At 39.3% G+C, this 15,931-nt stretch overlaps 1 protein-coding gene across 1 annotated transcript; it reads left to right on the forward strand.

Moving 5' to 3' along the window:
* The first annotated feature begins 13,907 nt into the window (after positions 1 to 13,907).
* On the forward strand, positions 13,908 to 15,312 carry OR2T6 (olfactory receptor family 2 subfamily T member 6). The gene has a single exon (XM_007990110.3). The coding sequence runs from the start codon at positions 13,915 to 13,917 to the stop codon at positions 14,839 to 14,841; it is 927 nt and encodes a 308-aa protein (XP_007988301.3). The 5' UTR covers positions 13,908 to 13,914; the 3' UTR covers positions 14,842 to 15,312.
* Positions 15,313 to 15,931: the final 619 nt, after the last annotated feature.

The following is a 15,931-nucleotide window of genomic DNA, read 5'->3' on the forward strand; positions in this document are numbered from 1 at the left end:
AAATTGTCATTGTCTATGTTTGTATTTATTTTTACTTTACAACTCATATTCTCTCTTTCTCTCTATACACACACACAAATATACACTGATGTACATATAAAAATGTGTTACATATATACGTGTATGTGTGCTAAAACTAAGATGTAGGCATGAGTAGTATCCCATAAAAAAGATTCGCATGAGTAGTATCCCATTAAAAAACTGATAGAAGTTGGCATGTATATGAATAAAGAAACCTGAGGTGGGTGGTGAAAGGGGCAGAGAGAAGCAATATGAAATAGAAAAGAGTCAAGAATCCATTAAACCTTTAATCACATTGTTTCCTTTTCTTGGAACTAACATTTACACAAGCTATTTTACACACTGTGTAGCTTTCTTTAGTTATTACGATTAAATGCATTTAGAGCCCAGTTGATGTCTTTACAGTTAAAAATTGAATATGTATGTTATGCTGTGTCACAATGTAAGTAGCAAAATATAACCGACAAAACTTAGCAGGCGAAGAAATAGAATGTTGGAAAACTACACATCTGCACATGTTAATTTCATCTTTTAAGCCAGGTATAGATTTACCATTTAAAGTTGATACATCAGGTAATACAACATAATTTGCATTCATATATATTTCTATGAGAAGACTAAACAAAAATGATTCATAACAGTACACCTTATGGATCAAGAGAATGCAGCCAGGCCGGGCACAGAGGCCGATGCCTGTAACGCCAGCAGTTTCGGGGGCCGAGGCCGGCAAGTCGCCTGAGTTCAGGAGAATGAGAGCCACCCATCAAGTATAAAGTGATTTTCATCAACTTCATCTCCTATCATGTGTTCAAAAGGGTTTTGTAGCAACAGTTTCCGTAAGTTGGACTTTTACACCAAACTGTTCTGCAAGAGCCTGCCTGACAATGTTCTTAACAGATTGTTTAGTACCTTTACTGAATTGGCAATTAAAAAGTTTTTCTTAGTGACATTTAGTAAATGAGTGATGTTTATTGGGAAGCTGCTTAATGGAAGAGAAAAATGAAAGGATTAGATCATGACTATTGTTAGGAAAAGTGAGAAATTAAATGACCACATGAAAAACTTCTCTTCCTTGGGTATTTTTTACTCATTTGCCCTCTAGGGAAACAACAGAGTTTGGTGATGAAACATGCATTAAACAGCTGTTCTGAAGCTGTTAATTAAAAACAAAACAAACAAACAAACTGCAGAGGAGGCAGCCCAAGCCTTGGTTTTGGAACACATTCCCTGCTTGCCATTTACATGTTTTGAGTAAAGTTTTCAGTACCAACCAGAACCAGTTTAATTGATATTCCTTCTGGATTATTAGAAGGAGTTTTCTCCGTGAGAAATCTCAGGATGTTTATGATGTCATATGCTAGATTACTTAAACTCTTCTCTCTTTGGTTCCTGGAGCTGTGTGCATGGTGCTGAAGTGTGAAATCCATGCCTTCAGTTAAATGGTCATCTTCAAATACCTCTAACTGGCACTCTCTTTTTTGGAAGCTTGTGCCGTTTAACCTGGATCTCCTCTCATGTTTTCAAGGAAAGACACTAATATGAAGACAGAAAACAAGAAGATCAAGAAGGTTCCATTTTATCTCTTGTTTCTAAGGTCTCACCTCTTGTGAAGTTGTTTGTAACCCATTTTGTCTTTACCTAATATTCCTCTCTCTGGATATATTATACCTGTAAGTGATCCACTATCACTAACTGCTATCTCCATTCTCAGGGGAAGAAAGCCATTTGGCTCTCTTAATGTGTGTGAGTAGGAGAAAAACATGGAAATTCACTCATGTGAGATAATTCAGATATTTTGTGCATGTTCAGTTCGCACAAACATGATATCTTCTAAGTGACAGGGAATTAGGTAAGATGATCAAAATAATTAAATCGAATGGGATTGGAAAGTAGAAATTTTGGTAGAGGTGTGAGTAACTGGCATGTTTGCTTTAAAAGGATTGGATTGAAGAAAATGAATTAAGCATAATCCAGGAGTACAGAGGCAAATACTTTTAACTGAACTAACGGAGGAAAAACTAGACAAAAACCTAGTTGTCAAACCTAAAAACATAGGTTACTGTTGAACTATTCCTGAGTACCATCAAACTCTTCATTTAGCACACTTAAAGATTCATTTTTCAGGGAAAAGTGGAACCTTTACAATTAAATGGAGTCACCAGTTTGGCATAAATAACCATGGAAACACTTGAGGAAGGCTGTCCATTTTCTGTTGTTTCATCTATAAAATACCCACTTATGTATGTATTTAATTTAAAAAAAAATTTTTTTTTCTACGTTTATTTTAGATTCTGGTGGTACATGTGCAGGTTTGTTACCTGGTAATATTTTTTGATGGCGAGGTTTGGGGTGTGAATGGTCCGGTCACCCAGGCACCTAGCATATACCCAGTAGTTAGTTTTGATCCTTGCCCCTCTATCTTCCTTCTTCTAGCCGTCTCTGTTTTCTATTGCTGCCATCTTTATTCCATGAGTATATAAATGTTGAGCTCCCATTCGTAAGTGCCACTCACTCACTTAAAACAAACATCACTTTCTTGAAAAAATGCTTATCAGTGGTCAACTACCCTGCTCGCATTTTGATAGATTCAGTCACTCTTTTGTGAACTTATTTTATTGATTGCTTTTTATGATCCATTTTGGACACACTAAGAGACAGTCTCTGACAGGAACTTTCTGGCTATCGTGTGGTGGTTGGTGGGTCAGATGTCGTCAGTCAGGCTCTGTTGAAGGCACGGGCATAACACTTCCTGTGAGGTTAGAAGGGACCAAGTGGCCTACGTATTCCCATTGCCTTCCAGACTGCGTCATTAGCTGGCTTTCTTTTCCAAAGATCAGTTTTATTCACATTTGAGTGGTCTTCAAAGTTAGCCACTTGTCACAATGCAATATCATAGAAGATATCAAAGCAAACCTTTGTACCATTTGTGCTCTCAAATTAATAGTACGAGTTTGGAATGGGAAAAGATAAAGTGTTCTAGGAGTAATCAATTGACGTATAGACCACCGAATATATACAAGGCTGTGCCAACGGCTGTGGATTTAAGGACTATTTAGAGAATGACTCTACCCTCAAACAGCTCATATTATGTTTGAGGAGGCAGAAGTGTGCAGCAAATAAAAACAACAAAGAGAGTTGTAGAAACAAGTTGAAGAGGTGTCATGAGGGCAAGGGCAGCATGGGGCTCGCCCCTGTCAGAGCGCATCACAGAAAGACTCAAGAAGTCTTCATTAAACTCTGGTAACCCTCCAAGTGTGGTCCATGTTATTCGGAAAGGCACAAAATACAAAGTTCATAGTATGTGATGAGTGGAATAAATCATCAGGTTCTAGGATGCTCTGGTCAAGTGTATTCCTGATTCTTCAGTCTCCATTGAATTCAGCAAAATCTCCTGATTGCTCTACCTTGAGCTTTATTTCTGTCTTTGGGCATATTTTTTTCCTAGCCCAATCCAAAACTTTCCAGGTCGACTACAAGTGATTGTAATTTATCTATGCACATGTATGTTTGTAAACAAGCAGTGCTATGTTTCCTACTTAAAAATATGTTATGCATATCTTTACATGAAAAGACAGCTAACCTACATCATTATCAATGTGTATACTGTAAATTGAGCAATGTTTGATTTACTCAACCTATTTATGTTGATCATTAAGATTGTTTCCAGTTTATTTTCACAATCAATAGCAATAATTTATTTAAGGTCTTCACATATGACTCCTACTTCACACTATTTATTTCCTCAGAATAAACTGATGAAAATGGCTAACACATGGATTTTTTAAGTTTGCTAAATGCCAGGCACCTCCAGAAAAAAAATAGTTTCAATTTGTACTCACACTAGCAGTGTGTGATGTTGCCCGCTTTTTCACAATAAAAATCCTAATTTATTGTCGTTACTTCAGCATTTTTTTCAGACTACAAATAACATACCTCTTCATTAAAGAGACTCAAACATCATACAAAAGTTTTCATAAAGAAATGTATTTATTTCTTAAGTTTTTTGAGCCACTTGATCTGGAGTGTGCATTTTAAAGTCTAACTCTTTACCTCTAAGTTACAATGTTGTTGTCTTCATATATATAAACACTACCTTTCCCAGTTATCTGAATTCTCATCTTACTTATATGAAACACTGGCATGTATGTGGGTTTTTTGTATTTTGGGGGGAGATGGCAGTGTTTATTTCTAGATACTCTTCCGTTTAATATCCCTTAGTTGTTGAGCCTTGTTTTTTTCTGTTCAGTTACTCATCCTTTACATTTCACATTGGTCCTACAGAGGTCAAAGTCAATTTTTAACATTAAATGTGCTGGACAATTAATATGTGCTTGTCCTTTCAGATCAAATTTATAATCATTTTGACAAATTCCTCTAGAATAATTTAGCACATGTCTGTAATCCCAACACTTTGGGACACCAAGACAGGAAGATTTCTTCAGGCCAGAAGTTCAAGACCAGCCTGGACAACATGGCAAGATCCTGTCTCTAAAGAAAATACAAAAACATAAGCTGGATATGGTGGTCTGTGCCTATAGCCCCAGTTATACAGGAGGCTGAGGTAGGAGAATTGCTTGAACCCAGAAGGTTGAGGCTGCAATGAGCTGTGGTCATGCCACTGTGCTCCAGCCTGAGGAACAGAGCAAGATCCTGTCTCATAAAAGAAAAGAATAAGAAATATTTTGTTGATATGTTGTTGATATTATGAGTAACTACTCGTTCATATATGCTGGGGCATTTGACATTCTTATTAAAACCAGAGTGGATTCCTGCAAGAAGTGTAAGTGACCTGAGACCTGGGGCTACAGTAACCAGATGAAGAGAGAATTGTGCTCTAGGCGGAGAGAGCTCCTGAGTCAGGCTATGTTCTGGGAGAGAGGTGCCAGGAATTGACAGAGCACTGCAGAGAGCTGAGTGTCCAGGTCACTCAGGGACATATGAACCACAATCAAAACTTGATCTTCAGCTCACAAACAACCAAAAATCTTTGAAGGGTGTTAGAATGGCAAAAGAGGGAGTTTATATGAACGGGTTTGAAGATGTGTTATTATTAATGTACTTCTGAATTTAATAATTAATATTCATTTGGGAAATATATATGTGAACTTGGTTTATAATTATGAGAGTTTTCTGTCTTTTGAAGGCTTTATATATTTCTAAAATAAATGATTAATTCCATATTTTTCTGTATACAAAGATTTTTAAATTTTCTGTCCTTAGAAGATTTTTATGGGATGCTTTCTGAACTAGGAATTTTGGGAAAGCAGAGTTCCATTAAAACTTTTAAATTGTTCCAAATTTAGAGATCTTCTTTGGCATTCTCTTAGAATTTTGACTATAAGTGTGTGTATGCATTATATCTACTTATAATGATATATGCATATTAAGAATTTTGACCGTATGTATGCATTATATCCACTTATAATGATATATGCATATTAAGAATTTTGACTATGTGTGTATGCATTATATCTACTTATAACTATATATGCATATTATATGTATGCACACACTCATACAAAACCATACTTTAAAATCATCTTCTTCACTAAAATTTCAAACTATATCAATACAATGTTAAAATAACTTCCCATACTATAAATATTTTATCACTCTTCTCATATCTGCAGTTGGATCATTTTTCTTACTTTTAATGATGCTTTGTGCCATCCTTTCTGCCCTCAAGTGTCATTAGCATGGCCAGAATAGGCCTATTTCATTTCAGTTTTAAAGAATCAACTTTAAATGTTCAGTCTGCTTATTTTAAAATCCATTAATATCTATTTAAGTATTTAATGCTCTTTCTCTTATTTAAATGTACTCTGTGGATATTTTTTCTAATGTATTGGGTTGAATCTTTATTAACATCCATATTTTTTATAAGAATTACATTATTAGAGGTTATAAAATTTTGTCTGGATACATCTTGAGCTATATCCTGTAGGCTTCCATATATAATATAGTTAATTTAATGAAAGTTTGAACTTCCTTTGGCCTATGTAGTGTTTTAGGCATATGTTAAAGTATTTCAAATTCTCTGATTTAGATGTGAACCTGATATTATGATTTTAGAATTCTAATACATTTTAGTAAAAAAAAAAACACACACAAGAGATTGTCCTATGGAAGCTAACTGAATATATTAAGCACATAATGCATTTCCATTTAAAATTCAAATTACAGGATTGTTCTCTTTGTTCCATTGATAATATCACCTTATATCATAGTTTATATATACTTATGCCATTCCTTCTTGCATCTTTTAGTTCTCGTTTCCATTTGTACATTTTGTTTTGTTTTCTTTGAAGAGTAAATCTACACTTTAAAAGTGGATGTTTACTCTGAATGATGGTGTAGCCATGATTAACATAGTTGTTTTCTATCTCATTTCACTGTATGCTTTGTTTTAATTTCCTGCGCTGTTATACCTTTTTTCTTTCATTATTTTAAGCCATTTTAATACATACCCAAACACACATGTACACACATACAAACATTCTTTTAACTCATTTTAATACTAGTAACTGATTTTGTTAATCTTTTTCAAGGTCGTTCTTATTCTTACAGTTGCCTCTGTGTTGGAGTCATAGGCAAAAATGTATTTTTCTCTGGCTCATTTACTGAGAAAAAATGTTAGATTCTTCATAATTGTATGTGTTTTTATTTATCATCAGTCCTTTGCTCTGTATGTTTCAAGAAAGAGGGAATATTGTTAATGGTATCTTCTGCTCCTAGAAAAATGTCTGGTGAATAGCTGGATCACAATAAATAGTTGAATGAATAAATACATGAATGAATGAAAGCTGCTTTCTGGTACTTCTTAATTTTACATTCTATTTAAGTAGAATTTGTTTTGCATGTATAGTATTAGCATTCCATTTTCAGACCCTGTTTTCCGTAGAGATAGAGATAGGAATATCTATCTGTGTCTACATATTATATGTCATAGATGTATATGTATCTATTTATTCCTACATATATATATCTTTGTTGATAAGAATCTTTTGAGTTCTATGCAATGAGGAAATCATATTTATATTATTTTTAAATATATATATTTAACCTGATTCAACATTTACTATTAGTAGTATTACAGTTTCTTCCTTTTTCTTAATTTTGTTTCATCTACACAAATATTCAGCTGTATCTTAGTGTTTATTCCCCCAATTTATCTCAGAATGTCTTCCTGTTTGAGCTACACATTACTCTCAACTAAAATGTATCTAATGATATCGATAATAAGTTTTACTGAACCGACAGCACATTCTAGACACTAGTCTAAGAAACTGAGGTGTGTGAATGATGTAATCTTTAAAACTTGTTCCCTTTGTATTATTACAGAGCAAATGGGGGAAACGGATACAAAAATAATTTAAGTGCCTGTGGTCACAGGATTTGGTGGTGGTGAAAGGATCAAACTCAAGGAAATTCTGGCTCCAGAGCTCTCCTTTTACTGCAACGTTGTGTATCTTCAGTTTAGATGTTTTTTCACTTTTATTTGGAATTAATCAGGAAGACACCTGTGGTCAGTGTGAATTTTAGCCTGTGTAGGTGACTGTGTTTTCCTTTTCTTGTGTTTTGTTTGCATGGTACTGTGTTTTTATTAGATGCTGCCAGATGCTTTTACTTCAAATCACTTTCCCAGACACACACAAGTGTATGTATTAATGAAATGAAACATCCATATACAGAGTCTGTTTGTTCCTTTCCTAAGTTTCCTTTTCAATTTTTATTAGTAATTCTCTCCTATTTGTGAAATCGCTCTTTTTAAAACATTGATTATTTATATTTTGCTTTTGTAGTTCCAATACTCCATGCCTGTCTTTCTTTCTTTCTTTCTTTCTTTCTTTCTTTCTTTCTTTCTTTCTTTCTTTCTTTCTCTTTCTTTTTCTTTCTCTCTCTCTCTCTCTCTTTCTTGATGGAGTCTTGCTTTGTTGCACAAGTTGGAGTGCAATGGCGCGATCTCAGCTCACTGCAACCTCTGCCTCCCTGGTACAAGCGATTCTCCCACCTCAGCCTCCCGAGTAGCTGGGATTACAGGCACCCACCATCATGCCTGGCTAATTTTTGTAGAGACAGGGTTTCACCATGTTGGCCAGGCTGGTTTTGAACTCCTGACCTCAGGTGACCCACCCGCTTCAGCCTCCCAAAGTGCTGGGATTACAGGTGTGAGCCGCTGTGCCCAGCCCATGTCTATCTTTCTTATAATTTAATATCTGCCTTTCTGCATCCCCGGAGAGCTACTCAAGTTTTATCCTCCACAACCCTAATACAATTTTATGTCTTCAGTGCTCTTATTTGCAGCCTTTCTTGTAACTTCTCATCCTTGAACTGTTTTTAATTGTCATGGGTAAAGCACTGCACTAGCCTGAGTGTGTTCATCCTCTCCTGAAGTGTTTCCTAGTGTTATCGTTATGGGTAAAGCACTGTACTCGCCTGAGTGTGTTCACCCTCTCCTGAAGTGTTCCCTAATGTTATCGTCTGTTTCTGCTCCCATTGACATTGCAGGAAGCTCCTTCTAATTCATCAGGTCGTCACAAGGAGCTCATTAGATGATATTCTACCCACTAGATGGAGGATCTGCATTTTGGATGGATAGTGGGCAGAATAAATCTTCAACCCCTTTTCCCCTCACCACCTAATCCACTCAGCCTCTTCTAAACTGGTAAACAAAACTGTGCAGTTATGTTTGAAGGTTTGTTGAAAGAGAAGGAAAAACTTAGAAAGGAAAAGTTTCAATTTCTTGTTAGCTTGCATATTTCCTTCTGTCTGTGTATTTCTCACTTTCCTAAATGAAGTTTCCTGTTCACTGTGCTGAGAACACTCCTTCAAGAACCTCCTTTGTTGGTCTACTTGCAAAACTCTACCCTTGCTCTTCACAACTTCTTGGCTAGGGGAGGGTAAGAATGAGGAAAGCAGAGAAACAGACCCTGCTGCAGAGAAAATCTGGCACAGAGATGCACAGTCAATCCTTTCTCTGAGTGGTTCACACCCTGAGAGACCCTGTACATGTGCTGGCCAAAACTGAAGACGCTTTTCTCTACTGAGGAGTCACCCGGGTTCATCTTTTCCTGTTACCCAAGATTTTTAATTTTCATTGTAGATAAAAAGTTGAGTCGTTTCTGTGGTTTTGTGAGCATGTACTCAGAAGTTGAAACAGGCCTCCCTGGAGAATGTGTAGACACTTGCAAATTATTTTTTAGGCCCTAGTTATTCATGTAATGCTGTTACCTAACATATTGTTCCTCACTGTTTAAGCTGAGAGTGAACTTGGGAAATGACAGTCTTCTTCCTGGAAGGAGTTTTCCCAGAAACTAGTCTTTTACAAGTCCATATCTCTTGCTAAAAGATTCCGCTAATGGCAATTATTTGCATGATCAGGAAGAATGTTCTGAGATTTTATTATTTTAAGTAATTCAGAAGACAGTGCACAAGCCTGGAACCCTGCCTAGTAACACGTGCTTTTCAGAGTGTGTCCCCTAGTGTTCACAGGTGACACGTGCTTTTCGGAGTATGTCCCCTAGTGTTCACAGGTGACATGTGCTTTTCGGAGTATGTCCTCTAGTGTTCACAGGCGACATGTGCTTTTCGGAGTATGTCCCCTAGTGTTCACAGGCAACACATGCTTTTCAGAGTGTGTCCCCTAGTGTTCACAGGTGACATGTGCTTTTCGGAGTGTGTCCCCTAGTGTTCACAGGTGACACGTTCTTTTCAGAGTGTGTCCCCTAGTGTTCAACAGGTGACACGTGCTTTTCGGAGTGTGTCCTCTAGTGTTCACAGGTGACATGTGCTTTTCGGAGTGTGTCCCCTAGTGTTCACAGGTGACACGTTCTTTTCAGAGTGTGTCCCCTAGTGTTCAACAGGTGACACGTGCTTTTCGGAGTGTGTCCTCTAGTGTTCACAGGTGACATGTGCTTTTCGGAGTATGTCCCCTAGTGTTCACAGGCAACACATGCTTTTCAGAGTGTGTCCCCTAGTGTTCACAGGTGACATGTGCTTTTCGGAGTGTGTCCCCTAGTGTTCACAGGCGACATGTGCTTTTCGGAGTATGTCCCCTAGTGTTCAACAGGCGACACGTGCTTTTCGGAGTATGTCCCCTAGTGTTCAACAGGCGACATGTGCTTTTCGGAGTGTGTCCCCTAGTGTTCACAGGCAACACGTGCTTTTCGGAGTGTGTCCCCTAGTGTTCACAGGTGACATGTGCTTTTCAGAGTATGTCCCCTAGTGTTCACAGGCGACATGTGCTTTTCAGAGTGTGTCCCTAGTGTTCACAGGTGACACGTGCTTTTCAGAGTGTGTCCCCTAGTGTTCACAGGCGACATGTGCTTTTCGGAGTATGTCCCCTAGTGTTCAACAGGCGACACGTGCTTTTCGGAGTATGTCCCCTAGTGTTCAACAGGCGACACGTGCTTTTCGGAGTATGTCCCCTAGTGTTCAACAGGCGACATGTGCTTTTCGGAGTATTTCCTCTAGTGTTCACAGGCAACATGTGCTTTTCAGAGTGCGCCCCCTAGTGTTCACAGGTGACATGTGCTTTTCAGAGTATGTCCCCTAGTGTTCACAGGTGACATGTGCTTTTCGGAGTATGTCCTCTAGTGTTCACAGGCAACACGTGCTTTTCAGAGTGTGTCCCCTAGTGTTCACAGGCGACATGTGCTTTTCAGAGTATGTCCCCTAGTGTTCACAGGCGACATGTGCTTTTCGGAGTATGTCCCCTAGTGTTCAACAGGCGACACGTGCTTTTCGGAGTATGTCCCCTAGTGTTCACAGGCAACACGTGCTTTTCGGAGTATGTCCCCTAGTGTTCACAGGCAACACGTGCTTTTCGGAGTGTGTCCCCTAGTGTTCACAGGCGACATGTGCTTTTCGGAGTATGTCCTCTAGTGTTCACAGGCAACACATGCTTTTCAGAGTGTGTCCCCTAGTGTTCACAGGCAACACGTGCTTTTCGGAGTATGTCCCCTAGTGTTCACAGGCAACACGTGCTTTTCAGAGTGTGTCCCCTAGTGTTCACAGGTGACATGTGCTTTTCAGAGTGTGTCCCCTAGTGTTCACAGGTGACATGTGCTTTTCGGAGTGTGTCCCCTAGTGTTCAACAGGCGACACGTGCTTTTCGGAGTGTGTCCCCTAGTGTTCACAGGTGACATGTGCTTTTCGGAGTGTGTCCCCTAGTGTTCACAGGTGACATGTGCTTTTCAGAACATGTCCCCTAGTGTTCAACAGGCGACACGTACTTTTCGGAGTGTGTCCCCTAGTGTTCACAGGTGACATGTGCTTTTCAGAGTATGTCCCCTAGTGTTCAACAGGCGACACGTGCTTTTCAGAGCGTGTCCCCTAGTGTTCACAGGTGACATGTGCTTTTCAGAGTGTGTCCCCTAGTGTTCACAGGTGACATGTGCTTTTCGGAGTGTGTCCCCTAGTGTTCAACAGGCGACACGTGCTTTTCGGAGTATGTCCCCTAGTGTTCACAGGCGACATGTGCTTTTCAGAGTGTGTCCCTAGTGTTCACAGGCGACATGTGCTTTTTAAAGTGCGCCCCCTAGTGTTCAACAGGCGACACGTGCTTTTCGGAGTATGTCCTCTAGTGTTCACAGGTGACATGTGCTTTTCGGAGTGTGTCCCCTAGTGTTCACAGGCGACATGTGCTTTTCAGAGTGTGTCCCTAGTGTTCACAGGCGACATGTGCTTTTTAAAGTGCGCCCCCTAGTGTTCAACAGGCGACACGTGCTTTTCGGAGTATGTCCTCTAGTGTTCACAGGTGACATGTGCTTTTCGGAGTGTGTCCCCTAGTGTTCACAGGCGACATGTGCTTTTCAGAGTGTGTCCCTAGTGTTCACAGGCGACATGTGCTTTTTAAAGTGCGCCCCCTAGTGTTCAACAGGCGACACGTGCTTTTCGGAGTATGTCCTCTAGTGTTCACAGGTGACATGTGCTTTTCGGAGTGTGTCCCCTAGTGTTCACAGGCAACACGTGTTTTTTATAGTGTGTCTCCTATTGTTTGTGCCTATGGTATACACACAGTAGCTACGAAATGCAATATTGCCTTCAGCAAGAAATTGTGTCCTCAGTATCAGCATCATCTCACAAGCGCAACAGCTTATCGTAGATTAGCATTTGAATTTACTCAGCCGTGCTCCTTTGCATATGTTACATGATGTTTGATCATCACAACATCCCTTAAGTTTCGTGTGATATCCTAATTATAGACCAGGAAACGGGCTCTAAGATTTTAAGTAACATGCGTTAGGGCACATTGCAAATAATGAAGCCAGGACCCCAAACAAGCATTCTCAGTGCAAGTATTTCAGAATCGAGCAACCCCCTACTCCACGACGGTGTCCTAGAAACTGGCTGCCACCTCTGTGCACTTACGGCTGCGTCATCTGCCTCTGTCTCGTATAACACCTGAGTGCACACAGAAGTGCTCAAGAATTCAAAAACCAAGTCAGATTTTAAAGAGTGTTAAAATGATGAGGAAACTTTTCAAAGATGTTCTTATATTCATTGTATATTCAAGATGTGACTGCACCACCCACAGCTCTCTCAGATTGTGTATGGTGTCCTGCCTCTGGCCTACAAGATCTTTTATGCATTTCACTCAGTCACCATCTCCAAGGCTTACAACTGACCGACCAAATCAGGAAGCTTTTGAGTGAAATGAGAGGGATATTAGGACAGAAAGCACAAAGTCTATCCCAGTCTAAACCAGATGAGTTTCCCCTCTTGTGATGCCTTCAAGACCCACAAAAATACAACACTAAGCAAAAACAAACAAAAAAATGGCTTGAATGTACCAAAGAGACAAAAAGAAAACAACAAAAAGATCATAATGAACATGTTAAACTGTTATATGTTACAAACTGCAACTCAATTATACTGATAATACTTAGAAAATAATTCTGTCCTCTTTACCACGGCCTGCGTACCTTGAAGAACTGATCCCTAATATCTCACTGTCTTCATCACTGGCAATTCTCTTCCTGAACTGACTTTTGTTTCCTGACTATCCCAAACTCCTTTTTGCTTTAGGGACATCACATTTGCTGTTTATTTTGTAGGAACACCCTAACCCTAAATCTTCACATGAATTTTCTTTCATCTTTCATTGTCTGTGTTGAAGTTTTCCGCAAAGCACTTACTTGCATTACCTGGAACCATGGTTCCCACATGTGATTTACTGTGCCTATTTCATAACTAGAATGTAAGTCACATGATTCATATTCTTTTCATTTACTACAGTATCCCCAGAGCATAGAACACTGCACAGGACTCTCTCCATAAAGATTTGGTGTGCAAATGAATGAGAAATTGACAAATGATGAAGGAACACATAAGAATGACCAATGATCAGGTAGATAATGTAATCATATTTATTACAGTTCAACTTAGTTTTCAGCTATGTCTACAATTTATGGTTATTTCTGGATGAGACTAATAGGTTTTAAAATTATCACAGAAATTCCCAATTTGATCCAATAGCCTATTGAATTATTTTCTTGGGTTGTTTGAATAGATTGGATCAATTGTCTTGCAGTTGTATCCACATTTTAAATAAATGGAGCCAACTCCAAATGAAGGATCCTTTCTAGGGCCCAGATTTTCTTCAATCATAATGAAACTCCCTTAAGCCAAATATCAATGGGCAAACATTCATTCATCTTCATCCCATGGGATCCTAATGTAGAAATTATTCTTCATCAAAAAGAAATAGCCAAGAAAAAAGAAGCTACAAATCTACCACACCAAAAAAAAAAAAAAAAGTTTTATATTAGCTACATAAAAAATTTTCATCTAATAATGTTTACACAGACATATTTAAGTGATTTATTTTATCTTTTGTCATTTTCATTGACCCTGCTTCTCTTCTTATGCCTCCAGGTCAAACTCACTACCATGAATGAAAACAATGAAACCTTGTCCAGTGGCTTTACCCTCATGGGGCTCTTCACTCACGATAAAGGCTCAGGATTCTTTTTCAGTGTCATTTGTGCCATCTTCTTCATGGCCGTGATAGCTAATGGGGTCATGGTCTTCCTGATTAACGTAGACCCTCATCTCCACACCCCCATGTACTTCCTGCTCAGCCACCTCTCCCTCATTGACACATTATACATCTCCACCATTGTGCCCAAGATGCTGGTGGATTACCTCGTGGGCCAGGGGACCATCTCTTTCATCGCCTGCACTGCTCAGTGCTTTCTCTACATGGGCTTTATGGGGGCTGAATTCTTCCTGCTGGGGCTCATGGCCTATGACCGCTACGTGGCCATCTGCAACCCACTGCGCTATCCTGTCCTCATCAGCCAGCGGGTCTGCTGCGTGATCCTGGCCAGCTCTTGGTTCGGCGGGGCTTTGGACACTTTTCTCCTCACCCCCATCACCATGAGTCTCCCGTTCTGTGCCTCTCACCAAATCAATCACTTTTTCTGTGAGGCACCCACCATGCTGAGGCTGGCCTGTGGGGACAAAACCGCCTATGAAACAGTGATGTACGTGTGCTGTGTTGCAATGCTGCTGATCCCCTTCTCGGTGGTGACTGCATCCTACACCAGGATTCTCATCACAGTGCACCAGATGACATCGGCTGAAGGGAGGAAGAAGGCCTTTGCCACCTGCTCCTCACACATGACTGTGGTGACATTATTCTATGGGGCTGCCTTGTATACGTATATGCTTCCCCAATCCTACCACACCCCAATCAAAGATAAGGTCTTCTCTGCCTTTTACACCATCCTCACCCCCTTATTAAACCCTCTCATCTACAGTCTGAGGAACAGGGATGTGATGGGTGCCTTGAAGAGAGTCGTGGCAAGAGGTTAAGGGACCTGTGGTGTGATGAGGAAAGAATTCTGATCGTCTAAAACCTCCTCATCCTGTTTAAGCATATATGGGCTTGCATCAAGGATACCATGGATAATGCTGACAGGAACTGCCAATACCAGCTGTGCTAAATGGTGTATCAACAGTACTTCCATCCAAAATGTGAAGATGCTGTAACAGTCACACACAAATAATGCCAGAGTTCTAGAAACACTGCTCGTGTTTATTCTTTTGTTTCTACCGATTCCAAGTCTTCTCTCATATCAGTTCTCCGATTGCAGTTCATGTATATGAATGCCCCCAAATGTTGAGTTAACATGACATATTCTGCCCATCTTCAATGGCTCCATAAGAACTGGTGATTTTGATTATATTGTTTAAACAATCCATCAGTTGGCTTATCAAAGATAAGGTTCGATGTCAAGGTTCGAAAGACATACGAAAGAGATTAAACTGTCATAAAACTGTAAAAGAAAAATCTACATACTTACACCAAGATTTAGAAAATCCAAATATCTCTTCTTTGAGTAACAACTGAAAACACTCCTCCTTTATCTACATTTGGAACTAAAAAAAATGAATCTTGTGTTTTGTAGAAATGCCAAGACTAAACCTTTATGAGGGAGGGAGTCTGTGATGTTATTTTTTTAATATGGCAACTAACTGTTACATTGGAAGACACAGCAAAAGGTACTTGAGAAAAAAAGTCCTATTAACTAGCAGTTTCTGTAATCACTTTTCAGCTTCTTTAATTCACTAGCAATTTTAGACTCTGGGGATCCCTGTGTAGATGTTAGTGTTGTTGGAGCTGTTTCTATCAACTTTTCTCTTTTAAAAAAGTAGTGGACCGCATATTTTTCCTTCTCTGTAGCACTGGCTTTTGCATTTGATAACATTGCAAAGCGGGAAGGAAATACCCAGCTCTTCAACTGAAAATTAGAACTGGAAACCCCTTGTAAATGACTTAGTGTCATGAGCGGTGCAAGGTTAGAAATAACCAGGACCACAAATGCTCGTGTCTTTCTCAATGTCAGGATTTTCTTGATGCTATTTCAATCACAAAAGCCAGCATGAGCTACATGGAGTTCCC

Source organism: Chlorocebus sabaeus, chromosome 25 (assembly GCF_047675955.1).
Source record: "Chlorocebus sabaeus isolate Y175 chromosome 25, mChlSab1.0.hap1, whole genome shotgun sequence".
Classification (NCBI taxonomy): domain Eukaryota; kingdom Metazoa; phylum Chordata; class Mammalia; order Primates; family Cercopithecidae; genus Chlorocebus; species Chlorocebus sabaeus.